This window comes from Ambystoma mexicanum, chromosome 6p (assembly GCF_040938575.1).
Source record: "Ambystoma mexicanum isolate Mex_15411 chromosome 6p, UKY_AmexF1_1, whole genome shotgun sequence".
Lineage (NCBI taxonomy): Eukaryota > Metazoa > Chordata > Amphibia > Caudata > Ambystomatidae > Ambystoma > Ambystoma mexicanum.
In genome coordinates, this window is record NC_090935.1 from 1,345,328,250 (window position 1) to 1,345,343,186 (window position 14,937).

General features: G+C 40.2%; 1 protein-coding gene across 2 annotated transcripts in view; it reads left to right on the top strand.

Moving 5' to 3' along the window:
- ERMP1 (endoplasmic reticulum metallopeptidase 1) overlaps positions 1-14,937 on the top strand; it is a 707,614-nt gene that overhangs the window by 386,488 nt on the left and 306,189 nt on the right. For both annotated transcript variants that reach the window (XR_011280380.1, XM_069626023.1), the window contains exon 6: positions 1,190-1,282. Coding sequence is in view for 1 of the 2 variants with exons in the window: in XM_069626023.1 (XP_069482124.1) it covers positions 1,190-1,282 (93 nt within the window). In the remaining variant the exon portion in view is untranslated. The remainder of the gene's footprint in view (positions 1-1,189; positions 1,283-14,937) is intronic.

Here is a 14,937-nt window from a genome sequence, read left to right on the forward strand (position 1 = left end):
GATCAAACAAACCAGTCCTCAAAACGCTCCACTGGTGTCTTGTAGAACACAACATCAAGTTCAAAACCATCTCATTCATACCAGGCATACTAGTGTAATGGTCCAAAATGCCTCCAGAAAATAACCCGTGACCATATTCCAAAACGGTTGCTAATCCCATCCATCTCGAACAGCAGTCTGATCCGTGGCAGTCCTGGGTCCAAGACTAGATACTCGCAAACCTGACCTAATAGCGGGATCTAATTGCCTGGGATTCAGAAAACGACTGAAACCAGAACTCTTCAAGCTGTTCTTTGAGCAGAGGATGTGATGGGCAACCTAATGAAAAAATCTGGATAGGGGAAGGCCCCTGTCAGGCAGAAGTCCTAAGATTCCCCACTTTCCAGCGAGAAGTAATGCATACTGTGCTTTTCCCTCCTGCCCCATTCTGCTACTTTGCCTGCTTTCGTGGCGCTCCAGAGTTACAGAATGTGACGTTTAGCATGGTCCAAAACTCTGAAAATACTGAACAACTATAACTGTCTGTTTTCCACATCAGTTGGTAATATTTGAGGTATTTTCCCAGAAGTGTGTTCCAAAATGCTGGACTTTTAATGTGTTACAATTATTGTGATGCTATACCTTTTTTAAAAATGTTTTATTTTTTAAATATTTTTTTTACCACCCTTTTATGCTAACCCAGTTTTGACACCTGCGCTGTGGTCTAAATTGCTGAATTTGGTTTAAGAAAATATAGATCTCATCATGAGAGAGTCCCATTTTATAGTCCATTTTTTATGGGTGGGAGAAATTTGAAGATTTAATTTTAGCTTCAAAAGATGCTAGAATAAACATGAAATGTAAAGTTGCAGGAAATGGAAAATATGTTGTACAATGTTTACAATTAACAAGCCTCTTTATTGATCATCTGACTTTCTGATGTTTGCACTTTTATTAACATTGGATATCAGTAAATAGACTTCAGTTTCTAGAATGGCTCAACCCAGAGATGGATGAAATTGCAGTTGTGTACTTTTCTAACCTAATAGCGGGATCTCATTGCCTGCGATTCAGAATAAGACTGCGTACTTTTCTAACCTCAAACATCCATCTACAATAGTTGGAATAACCAGCCAGATTTGTTTGCGTCCTTGAAATTAATAGGTCCTGCCTTTACAATATAAACTGAAAGTTGGTTTTCTCTCTACAGGAATTGACCTTGCATTTATTGAGAATGGCTACATTTATCATACCAAGTATGACACCCCGGATCGAATCCTTACTGAGTCCATTCAAAGAGCAGGTCTGTATGCTATTGTGACGATGTTCTTCTCTTGTAAGTTGATAATGTTGCTAGATGTCTTCAAAAAAATGTGCCAGGCAATAGTTTTGAAGACCTGTGCTAGGGGATTCACCAATGTTTCACTATTCCACTGCCTTAGTAAAAATAAAAATGTATCATTGTTAGATATTACACAGCTGCTCTATGTACTACTTCAGTTGGAGCATAGTATAGTGTTGATTTGGGTACTGAATTTCTCAAAGGTGGCTGTTGTAGGTGACGCTGATTCTGGTTACAAGTGTTGCACCAACATTTTCAAAGGAATAAAATAAAAAATGAAAGGGAGGGAAAATATTTCAAAAGGAAATCATTTCAAAATATGAAGGCACCAATGTGAGCGAGTCCAAAGACATGAGCAGTGTCCCCAGTGCATGGACCGTCCGGCAGTAGTAGACCATCTATAATCAAAACTTAATTCAGAGTGTGCTTCTTAGTATCAGGCATTGTTATGAAAGTAGAGATGTAGTTTTGACAATTACTAAGATGCTAAAATGGTACAGCCAATCTTAACACACTCTGGCTTTTTTCAAGGCATAAATAATGAACTATCACGTGATTTTAAACAAATGACAAAGAATGACCAATGTGTTAAGCCACACTGGGGTTAGGCAGATAACCTATTGTCGCAAGAGCTGTGAAAAATTGTATATTCTTATTATGGAACAACCTCATAATTAATACATTGATTAAAGACATTATTTAGTGGCCTTTGCAATTCTCTAAAAGGGTAGGAGTCTCACTGCTTTCCACCTTTTGGTTTGGTGTCCCAATATGGGTTGGTCTGTTTAGCAATGTTCTTGTTACTTCGTGGTGCCATATAAGTGTTGAAATGCCACTTTTTGCTGTCTGTTTCTCTGGCACTCTGCCTCTCCCATCTCTGCATTCTATTGCTGCTTTTACCCTGCTATATCTTGCTGTATCGGTTGATATAACTCATCTTCCTCTCTCATGTCATTACTCTGGTGGCTATATCTCTTTTTTCATTTTCTCGGTTGTGGTTGCTACTCCTTTTGATGATCTTTCTTGCACTGTCTCTTATGTTAATGGCCTGCCCTTCTCCATTCTTGCTTTTCTATTTCCATCAGTCCCCACCTGCTGTTGATTTGTGTTTTATTTTACTGTCTATAAATGTCTCTTTTGCTCTGCTTCTATCCCTCACTCCTATTGTGTGTTTGTCCTATTATTAACTCTGTTTCCTTTCTCACTTTCTGTGGTGCCCTATGATATGATATGATATGATATGATGGGTTATTTAGAATGCGCTTAATACCCAGAGGTTTCTAAGCGCGGACCCGGGGATCGAACCTGTGTTGCTCTGTGTGGTCTTGCTTCCAAGTCGAGCACGTTGCCGCTGAGCTATCCTCCCGAGACTATCATGTAGCTCATTGCTCTCTATTCCTGTTTCTCGAATTCCTGTTTTGGATTGTCTAGTAGGTTCACTGTCACTTCGCCCCCTACTTCCGGCCACACCTTTGTTCTTCAGTGTTGCTTAGGTTCAGAGTGGCTCTTCCTCTCCTATTTTACTGTTTGTCTTTCAACATAGCACCAATAAATATCCAAAAAGCTGAAAATGTCTTTTCTATTTAAAAATGTAGTGCAGCTTTACCATTGGGTGCTCCTTTTTAGATGTGTGCAAACCTTCTTTTGCCCATTAGGCTGGGAATTAATAGAGTTAGGTTTGTCTGACCAGATGCAGCACTTGCTTGAATGCAGATTCTTTAACAACACTGTATGCCATTACAAGTACACAATCCCATATGAGGTGTGTGTTCTGAGCCATTACAAGCACAGCAGCCCTGAAGAGGTGTGTTCTGAGCAATCACAGGTATAGCAGCCCTGATGAGTTGTGTGTTATGAACAATTACAAGTAGAGCATCCCAGATTAAATGTGTGTGTTCTGAATCACTGAACATTTAGTAGTCCTGTTGATAAGTCGAACGTTAAGTCAACTGTGTTACAATGGAATGTTACCTGCATCTTAAATGCATATCTGATGCATACTCATTAACTCGCCTATTAACAGGATTTGAACTAACAGATTATACAATAGTCTCTGCAGCAGGGTTATTGACTCACTGAGCTGCCGTTCCCAACAGGCTGTTGACACTGAAAGGCACATAGGGTTAGGGCACTGGCAGTTCCGTGTGAGGCTTGCCTGACATAAATGGCTTGTCAAACGCGCTAAGCCTGTTTGGACTATCCTACGTTAGTCAGGAGATTCATAATGAGGCTTTGACATGTGCTAGATTTTTGGCAGTGGAACTCAGTAATCGGACATGGGAGAAGCAGATGTTTTGAAAAGCGCAAGACCGAGTACAAGGGATTCAAGTATATGACCACAATGCCATCTTCTCACTGTCGGAGGTTGGTGAGAAGAGCTCAGACACTGTTATTGCTCAGTACTTTAGCTCGCTGCAGAAAATGCCAACACATGTTTGTGCTTTCTTAACAGCTCTGTTAAGAAATACAGGTAATGTTCCAAAATATAGCAGTCCTGCTAAGAAATGTGGGCATGATGCAATCGGCCCTGCTGTGAATGTTTGGCATTGTGCCATGACATGGGTACGGTATAGCAGCTCCATTAATAAATTAGGCTACTTTGCCTGAATATATAGCAGTCCTGTAGAGTGGTACAGGTACAATCTGTGCCACTGAAAATATATACAGCACCGCTTCTACTTGTATCCATTATACCTGCTTGCAGTGAGTGTTCAGAAAGGGAGTTAAAGTTTAAATCACATGCCTAACTATGCAATTGGTGTGTTTCTGTGATGAAAAGAAAACTAAGTATGAAATGCCCATGCTGCTGCAACTGCGCTCTCTCTATTAAAGCCAATTAAGCAGAAATGCAGCCCTTGTTTAAGACCATTTTCATTTTACATAATACTACCTGTGTGCTGAAGCAAAGTAAAAAGCATGTTCATGATTCAAGATGCTTTAATAACACTAACCTACAAAATGCAGGCAGTTGAACAAAGTGAACAAAACACAAATTCCTTTTTACAGTACTATGAAAGTACTATCTTGATAGAATCATTAACCGAGGAGAGTGTTAAAAAGTTAAACAGACCAGGCCTCATCCCAGTTGCTTCTTTCAAGGAACTCTATTGATTTACTAAAGTAAAGAGTGGATTTGCAATATGCTACTAGCCAGGCTGTCCCCAGTGAACTCCATGATTTATGGGGGTGCTGCCATAAATAGCCTGTGTAAGTGGTACGCAAGGAAGAATTAAAAAGGCCGTATTGACAAGATTTCTGTGCCTTGAAAGGCCTGATACACACCTTATAAGGAAGGCTGGTGGAACTAGCAATTGAAGAATTTTCACTATGACTGAGCCTTCTAAACACTGTAATTCAAACAAAATAGAACATCTGAGACAGGGTTTCAAGATTGCAGGTCAAATTTATTATACAATAGACATAAAAATAAAAAAAACACTTGAGCGGGTCTCAGTTCAAACGACTGCCAATTTATGGTGAGTGCAGAAGTGAAATGCCTGAATGGTTCAGCAGGTTGTATTTTATACAAAACTGAGCCTGCAGCAACATAGGTCATTTGTTATTCATTTGCAAAAAATAACAACACAACTATGTTTAAACTGCATACACAATAATTCACCTAATCCCAACAGGGCAGGACAAATTGCATATTGAACAGATGTTCTTGCTATGTCAAGAGTCTTTACTTTGCTTTATGGCTCAAACACATACTTTATCCCCCAGTTCACGGTCAGTGACTTTTGTTTGAGGTCCTTAAACACAGAACCCACTTGCCCTTCCTTCCAACAATGGTCACCCTGTTTGCACAATCTTTTAAAGATACCTTTCATGCTTTTAAGAAGAATGGAAGGGCTGAACATTATGATTCAGTGTGTAACTAACCTTTACTTAGTGCAGTCAGGCTTTACATAGCTTTTAGCTAAGAGAATGAAACCATATTGAAACCGCTTTTCTCATTTCGCTGAATGGGAGGTCCTGCTTTTATTCTTATCCCATCTAAGTTTATCAGTGAAGGCCAGGCGGCTAAAACATGCCCTCTACATGGACCCAGTCTTCTGTCATAAAATGTTCTAATACTGACTAACAGAAAAAGCTACAAACACATTTCCATTTTGATTTACTCGGTAAAACTGACAAATGTAACTGCTTTTTAACATTGCTAAAAGAACAGGGTTTTGATCGTAAAAAGGGATTAGTTTAGGACTAAGAAAAATTCAAATGAATATATTCTAACAAACCCTCCTTTTAGCATAAGTGAATTCCTTTTGCCTAAATCAATTAGACTTTGAATATCGATGTCCATTAAATCCTGAATTTGCATTTCTTCCATCAACATGATATTTTATGATTATCCTGTGGCTTACTTGGAATAAAGGATAGGTAGCATTTTATATATGAGGTGTAGGATCGGCATTGGGAGTTTAGACACCCTACTCAAACTTGAAAGGTTGCTATTAAGGGTAATATTACATATTTCTGGGTTTCTAATGGTAGTGTTAATCCCTACCCTTCCAGGGGGAGCATGTGCTCTATCCCAATTATTTATGAAACTGATATGAGACAGAAAAAGTACAGCACATAATATTGAGCGATTAACTAGAACTGCATAATAAGGTATTCCTATGTCATCTCTACTCTGTGGGACATGTGAACAAAGCCAACAGTTTGTTCTATTAATAGCTTTATAAACTTTGTCCAAAACCTGTACATATGAATTATTTCCAGTAACCATATCTCTGAAATACATCCAAGGGGTTATGGGTATGCGTTAAAACATGGGGGGAAGAGGGGTAAAAAGGAGATTGGTAGTAGCTTCATCATCATCGGGAAGAAGTGTCTTTAAAAGATGCACAGAATCATGCTCAAGATACTAAAAATCACAGAAAGGCCCATCACGAGGATCGTACATAATGTCAGTATTACGATTCGGTCCCCTTTTGTCCATAGTTTCTGTGAGCGAAAAGGTAGTCACTTTATCGTCTTATTTGATTTTTATCACCGAAAGGGTGCAACTCCATAATGCAAGCTTCTTCAGTCCTTGGATACTCCGTTACCTCCTGGTGTACACAGGGATAAGGATGCGTCGATTACTCGTAGGTGCAGGGCTGACCTCAATAACAGACCCGCACTTGTAGGTTTCCGGTGGGCACAGATTGGCATCAGTAGCAGATCTGCATTTGTACATTTCAGAAACCCAATCTTATTCTTTCCTGGGCCTCAAATTGTATCTGGTCGCTCCCGGAATAGCATGATCTTCAAACAAGGTGGGTGGCTTTATTGAAGACTTTATATTGGAATTTCACAGACTCACAGGGGTGAAAAGATAATTCATTTCTGACAAAGGGGAGTGATCCCCATCGGAGGATGATGGCAAAGGAACTAATTTGATATGAGCAGCATGGATCCAGTGCCTTCTCCCTTCAACTCTATCTGTAGTTTGGGTGGCCAACACCTGGTATGGTCCTAGCCAACGTGGTTCCAGTGTAGTGCTTCTTTGAAAGATTTTGACCATCACCAGGTCGCCAGGTTTCACCCGATATCCCTCTCGCAAATCTTTGTCCAGCAAGCTATCCTTCACCTGCTGGTGGATAGAACGCAATTGTTCAATCAATTGTTTACAATAATCAAGTAGTGGGTGCTCAATGTCCTTCAGTGCTCGTGTTCTAGGAGCATCCCCCAGATTAGCTGCTCGGCCCATAACTACTTCCTAAGGGGATAACCCCGATTTGGATGCAACTGTAGTCCTCATAGAGCGCAATGCCAAGGGTAAAGCATCTGGCCATTTAAGTCATGTGTGTGCACAAATTTCAGCTATTTTTTTCTTTTTTATTCCATTATGGCGTTCAATTAACCCTGCACTTTGAGGATGATTAGCAGTGTGAAATCTCTTTTTAATCTGCAATCCATTACACATATTGTGTATTACTTCTGCAATAAAGTAGGGGCCATTATCAGACCAGATTACCCTGGGTAATCCAAACCTGGGGAAATATTCTTTCAACAGGACATTCACAGTGGAGATGGCTGTGTTCTCTTTCAAGGGAACAGCCTCTACCCATTTGCTAAAAGCACAGATCACTACTAGCGCATATTTCAAATGATTACATATTTCTAATTCAATAAAGTAAAAATGCAAAACTTCAAATGGTAAGGTAGGAGGGTCAACATTTCCTGCGGTGACCGTAGTTCCTGGAGCTACATGATGTTCTAGGCATATCATGCAATTTCTAACCACGTTCTCTCCTGTTGTAGGAATCAATGAATTACACCAAACATTTTCTAGTTGTTTGCAAATAGCTTTAACATTTATGTGGGCGGCTCCAAGGGTCATACGCACAACCAAAGGTACATAAGCATTGGTTTACATCGATTTTTTTTTTGACCCTGTGACCCAACACCCACTTCATTCTGTATAGTAAAGCTGTCTTCACACACCCTTATTTCCTCATCAGTGGCCATTGCTTGTATCTCTTTGACGCTGACAGAGGTTTCTTCCATACATCCTGAATCCTTGGCCCTTCTAATATTCTCAAGATTATACATCCCGAGGTACAATCTAATGCTGTTTGTTTAGCTATGGAATCAGCAAAATCATTTCCTTTATGAATGTCAGTCACTATTTTCTGATGGGCAGCACATTTAACTATGGCTAGTTGTTTGGGTAGCGTTAGCGATGACAACAGTCACAATATTAAGCAACCATGCTGTATCTTGGTTCCATGTGAAGTCAGAAATCCCCTTTCTGCCCATAATTTCCCAAAATGATGTGCTTCTCCGAAAGCATACCATCAGTGAAAACATTTACTGAAAGGTTCTCTGACAATTCGCAAGCACGGGTCAAGGCTATAATTTCTGCTGCCTGTGCTGAATTAAATGGTATTCATTTGGTCTCTACTATAGTTCTCAAAGTAGTAACCGCGTATGCTGCGGTTGTAGTTCCATCTGGCATTTTAAAACATGACCCGTCGCAATATAATTCTCCTTCTGCCTGCGGAAGGGGGTTGTCGCGCAAATCGATTCGGCCCTTGGTGTCTTCTTCAGTTGCGAAGATACAATCGTGGTCGGCTGCCTCATTCTCCCCAATACCCTGATTTGGTATGGGTAATAGCTCAGCAGGGTTGAGTATATTGCAGCGCTTAATTTTGATATGTGGTGCAAACAATATCAATTCATATCTGGTAAGGCGGGCTATAGTCATATATTGAGTCTGAGTCCTATTTAAAAGGACATCGACTAAGTGAGGTACCATTATGGTTAAAGAGTGACCTAAAACCATACCTTCACTTTGTTTCACCGACAAAGCTGCAGCTGCTACTGAGCACAGACTTTTAGGCAAAGCACATGCAACAGGGTCTAACGTAAACATAGCTGCACAATCTATTCCTTCCCCCATGTTCCTATGTCAAAACAGCCAAAGCACAACCATCAACTTCATGCACAAACAAGACTAATTCCTTTTCATAATCCAAAGTCCCTAAAACGGGAGCTGAACAAAGCACTGTGTGCAACAAAACAAATGCCTCTTGATGTTCCACTGTCCATGACACCGGATCCTGTACATTTTTAGTTGCAAGTTGTATCAAAGGCTTGATAATAAGCCAACAATTGGGTATCCACAATAAGGCGCAGCACTTATCAGTGCTCTAACATTTTAGCTGGAGCATGTTGTAAATTGCTTGTATTCTGGCTAGTGCTAGTTTCCTTCCTTCTTTAGACTACAATATTGAAATTTCTTGAGAGAAGCTTTATGGCCATGATGAGCCAGATGTGTCAATAATAAGGTTGATTGTTTGCAGAGTTCCTCTGTGGGAGATGCAATAAGCAAATCATCAATGTATTGAATCAATGTAACAGCTGCAGGCAATTTCAAGGAAACCAACTGTTCCTTAAGTGCCCTACTGTATATGCCTGGACTTTCTGTATGTCCCTGTGGTATTCTAGTGAAAGTGTCTGCTCTTCCACCAAGGGAGAAAGCAAATAGAAATCTGCTATCCGGATGCAATGGTATATTAAAAAGAGTTATTCAAATTGAGTACTGAAAAATATTCTGCAGATGGTGGAATCATAGTCAAAATGAGGGTAATGTCTGGAACTATTGGAAATCGAGGTACTACAATTTTATTGACGGCTCTGAAATCGATTACAAGACGGTATGCCAAATTTGTATCCCCCTTTTTATAAACTGGTAAAATGGGGCTATTACATACAGTCCCCTTGATTTCCTCTACAATCCCTTGTCTTACTAGGTCGGAAACAATTATTTCAAGTGGTGAATAACCTTCAGGAGATACTTTGTACTGAGGAATACTCTGAAAAATTGCTCCCTGTCATATTTCTATTTTTACTGTGGCTATATCCATAAAGCCAACATCATTATCGGAAACCACCCTGATACATCAGGAATATTGTCAAACTCTTGTGGTAGTGGTTTTGTTAAAAATGTATCCATCTGTGAAGGGCATACTGTCATATGTACTCCACCAGCCATACAATAAATAGTAATATACAATTTCTTCAATAAATTCAGACCCAATACATTTTCTCAACACAGTGTAGTTAATAAAAATGGTATCACACTAGCTGCTGGTCCTAAACGAACCGGTACTTCTGCTGACACCTTGGTAGCTACACGTGTTCCAGCGAACCCTGCTGAAATATTGGTATGCCCACACAAAGGAATGTCTGGAACCTTAGCATGATCTATAGAGCTCTTCTGTGCCCGTGCCTACTAGAAATCGCTGTTCCTGTCTCCCAATTAACATGGGGAAGTAGGGTCCTGCTTTATCCACAGTAATGGGGATTGGTTCCAATCACATTTGAGGTCTGTGCTATTCTGAAGAAGCCCAAGAAAAATCACCAGTGTTGTATTGGTTAGTGACAAAAGAATCACCTGGATTATCAAGAATGTTGGCGCTAACTGGGGCTGTAGAAGCTGCCGCAGGGCCACCCGCAGGCCCAGATGATACCCATCTGCCCTACCTCCTACCTGTCCTCCCAACGCCCTCTTCCCCTTCTTTGATCAATTTCCTCTATTCAACAAGGCTGTGCACTGCACCCTCCAGTGCCCCTCCTGTTTGCAATATGCACACTGGTTGGACCCTGGCGGTGAAAATGGTACAAATGGATCAACACCTTTTCCTCTTATGCCAATAAATGGCCCTCCCCCAATTCCCTATTGTACTTGATGTATTAACACTCTTGTCTTAAGATCCACTCTTCTTTTCTGCTTTATCTTTTTCTTCATTCACTCTGTTTTCATAATATTGAGCCATATGTAAAATATCTGATGGTGTTTTAGTCTGCCAGGCACTTTCTGATTGTATTATAAGAATGCTTATTTCTGGTAATAATTGCTGAACAAATGTATCTACTTATAAATGTTTCCCTGCCTGAGTCGTCATTGCTGTCCTGAAAAATAAATATCTGCTCAAACTTATTAAAATACTGTTACCACTTCAGTTTTATATTGGACACATGCGGCAAGCTAGACCCAATTAATTGTTTTGTCTTGTACCACCCTTAAAAGTTGAGCAATTGTCATAGTGGGAAGGTTAAGCACCGCAGGACCGGGCCTTTCGCCAGCTGTCCTATTAGCATGAAGCTGGAAAAGTGCATCCCATGTCCTCCCCAAAGCTGCAGGGCCAGTGATATTTCTGCTGGTGTCCAAATATCTGATGGCAAGATTACTGAACATAGTGGTTCTAAATCTCTACTAGTGAAGATGGAAGTATTCAAAACGGCCTCTAATTCTTTATAAAAACCAGTAGGGTTTTTTCTAATATCAGGGATTGTCTGTTTTAATGCATTTAATTCTTGCCTGGAAAATAGCATGTGAACAAAGTGGGTGTCATATTTAGCAGGCTGCATAATTGGTGTCCCTTGATTATCAAGGACAGGATCTCCTTGAGCATCACGCATGGCATTCTGTGGTATGTAAGCAGGCGGCACCTCCCGCATAGGAAGCTGACAACTAGTTTTTTTCCCTTAATTTTAAAAGTGCCATTAAGTGTATGAGTTGCTCTGGGATGCTCATTATGGATGCATTATCTCATCAGTTTGCTGAATAATTGCATCCAACATTTCTTTCGTGGCATGCATCTGCATCTGGGGGGCATACTGACAAAAGGTACTGCAAATAACCGAAAGAGGTGGTCAAAGTGGTGGCCCATCTAAGAGCGGTACATGTAATTAACTGTAATTCCTCATCCGACAAATGAGATTCTTTACATGCTGTGATGATAGCGGACTGTTGGACATATTCAGAAGTATTAGTTGCACCTTCTAATCCAATAGAGCTTTCTCTAGTCCTTTCATTTAATCAAATATCTCTGAAAGTCCTTTTACATGTGAAAAGGCATCCTCCGCGTCACAAGAGAAGGAAGCTAAATTGAAATCTTGCAATTCCTTACGAACTGCCAAAGGCAATTTTTCTTCCCACTGGATTCAAATCTCATTACCCAAACATTCTTATAAAATTAGTAGCTCAGGACCTTGGCTTTCAAGTACTTCCTCAACCACATTGTGTCTGACTAGGCTCAATACTAACCGAATAGCCTGCTCCCTCAATTTCCTCAATAGGCATTAAAGCGGATTGTGTATTCCTAATAAAGGGTTCCAGTTTCCTTTCCTTTTCTTTAGTAAATGGGCCATGTATACATTCACTGAGAGGATCTATGCTGGCATTTGATATGTCATCTTCTTCGAGTGGGGGTTGGGAGGTTTGGAGATCGGGAATAGTGGGGGGGGGAGTTTAGGGCCCAGGGGCCCTAATACTAATGAGCTCTGTGGTTGACCATACGGAGGAGGAGGTGCAGAGGGAAGAAAATGTTGCTGAGGGTTATTGAGAATTCGTTCCATTACGGGATCCTGGGTAATAGTAGGTATAACTGCGTACATGCCTGTTCTTTGTGGCAGACAATTGCTGTCTATCTTGTTATTATTATGTTGGTGTTTTTTGCTAATCATGGATTAAAGCTTTATCAGCCTGTCTTCAAGCAAATTTCTGTTCGCGTTTGATCTTCTGCATGGCTGCCTTGCGCCAATCGCAGATAACATCAAAGGCGGAGGGTCTAGCCTTTATTCTTTAATAACACCGCTTCTAAATGCTGAATTACAGATACATCAAAAGAGCCATGTTCTGGCCATCTAAAACTAGGTATATTTTTAGTCTGTGCCATGAAGTGTTGAATACTATCGCCCCCTAACCCATATTTGACATACAATTCGTATGCCGGGGTACCTTCTGGAGGTGCAGGATGACCAAATTCTAAATTGTTCGCTGGGAAAAAACAAAGTACGGACTGACAAATTCAAAGCTTATACCAGGCATCATAAAGCTCTATGCTGGCAAAGATATCTGTGAAATGCCTCCAATTTAACCCAGCCAATCAAGTCTTACCTGCTAAAACAGCTATACCTGCTAACAAAGTTCTGTCTCAGTTGCTCTGGGCAAACTATTGCATGTAGTTCAAAGGGCCCCAGCTGCGAGAGGGCGTCTATAGAGAGAAAACCGCTGAGGGAGGCCAGTGGAAGCTGCGAGAAATAAAATCTCCATAATAGTAGGGAACCCTGACACCAAGCGATCAATCAGCTGATTCCTCTCCTTCACGTCTAGAAATTGGCGTGCCCTCATCCTCGGTGGGGCCCCACGTTCTTAGGTGCGTTTTGAGACTTCTAAGCACTATAATTCAAACAAAATAGAACATCTGAGGCAGAGTTTCAAGATTGCAGGTCAAATTTAATATACAATATACATAAAAATAAAAAATACTTGAGCGGACCTCAATTCAAACCACTGCTAATTCCTGGCGAGTGTAGAAGTGAAGTGCCTGAATGATTCCCCAGGTTGCTTTTTATACAAAACTGAGCCTGCATCAACATAGGCCATTTGTTATTCATTTGCAAAAAAAAATAAGGCAAATGTTTAAATTACATGCATAATAATTCACCTAATCCAAAGAGGCCAGGACAACATAAGGCCTTGCTATGTCAAGAGTCTTTACTTTGCTTTATGGCTCAATTGCATACTTTATCCCGCAGTTCACGGTCAGTGACTTATGTTTGAGGTCCTTAAACACAGAACCCGCCTGCCCTTCGTTCCAACAATGGTGACCCTATTTGCACAATCTTTTAAAAATACCTTTCATGCTTTTAACAAGACTGGAAGGGCTGAACATTGTGGGTAACTTACCTTTGCTTAGTGCGGTCAGTCTTTACATAGCATTTAGCTAAGAGAATCAAACCATATTGAAACAGCTTTTCACACTTTGCTGAATGGGAGGTCCTGCTTTCAATCTTATTCCACCGAAGTGGATCAGTGAAAGCCAGGCAGCTAAAACATGCCCTCTACAAGAACACAGTCTTCTGTCATAACACGTTCTTATAATGACTGACAGAAAAAGCCATGGACACATTTTCATTTTCATTTACTCTGCGAAACTGACACATGCAACCCCTTTTTAACATTGCTAAAAGAACAGGGTTTTGATCGCAAAAAGGGATTAGCTTAAATTTAAGAAAAATGCATATTATTATTATTATTCTCCAAAACAAAGTTGTGTGGCATAAGACTGGAACCCCTAAGGGCTTGTCAATACTATACTTTAAACTAATGGTTGAAATCTAGTAATTTCTCTGATGGAGATGCTGCTGGTTGTGAAGATTTGGACCCTATGTCCAGGGTGACCTACAGGGAAATAAGTCCGTTTCACAACCACACTGAGCATACACGTTGAATTTAGATAAATAAAATATTTGCATATCAAATATCACAATCAATTGATACACATAATGAATTAGTAAGTATGGACAATCTAAAATGGTTCAATGCACCAGAAACAAAATAGGAGCTTATAGGTGCAGGTAAGCATGTGAGGTGGACGCATCATTAAATTGACAGTATTTCAAAGGAACAATTTGACCATTCATGAGTTGAAGTCAACATAGTCACGAACATAAGAGCCAAATGTAACCAGTCGAGAATGTGATAACGGGTCGAATGTGGAAAGATCAGAGAAAGATTTCTGGCAAGTGGTTACCCATCTGCAATATGAGATGCAGCACAACATCAGGTCAATCAGTTGGAAAGGGTCTCTTTGCTTACTCCAAAATCTAAATATCATGCTATAAGTCCCAGAACAATTCGATTCATTACCAGGTACAACTCATATTTTCCAAAATAATTGGCATCTTTTAAGACTGGATGAAGATTTGTTGGCAGACATTGATACCAAACCACATATCACAAACAGTAAAGATCCTACATTGAGGAATTTAGTATGCCCTTTGTTTATGAGAGACACACCTCAGAATGGAGATTGGCTGCATAAAATGTGCATAGGTGGCTTCCATAAATGTGGAGGCTGCTCAATGTGTCCATCTGAAACATATGAGATTAACTTTGAAAATATAGGCACTCATGAAGTGGTAACATTCATTAATTACAATTCCAAATTTGTAATTTATTGTATCATTTGCATTTGTGGTTCCCATTACGTAGGCAGCACAATTTGCGCTCTAAAAATCAGGATTCGTGAACGTATGAGTACAATCTCCAGCCAAGATGCCAAATATCCATTGGCTAGGCACTGGCAAAGGTGCCATCAAATGGGCAACAT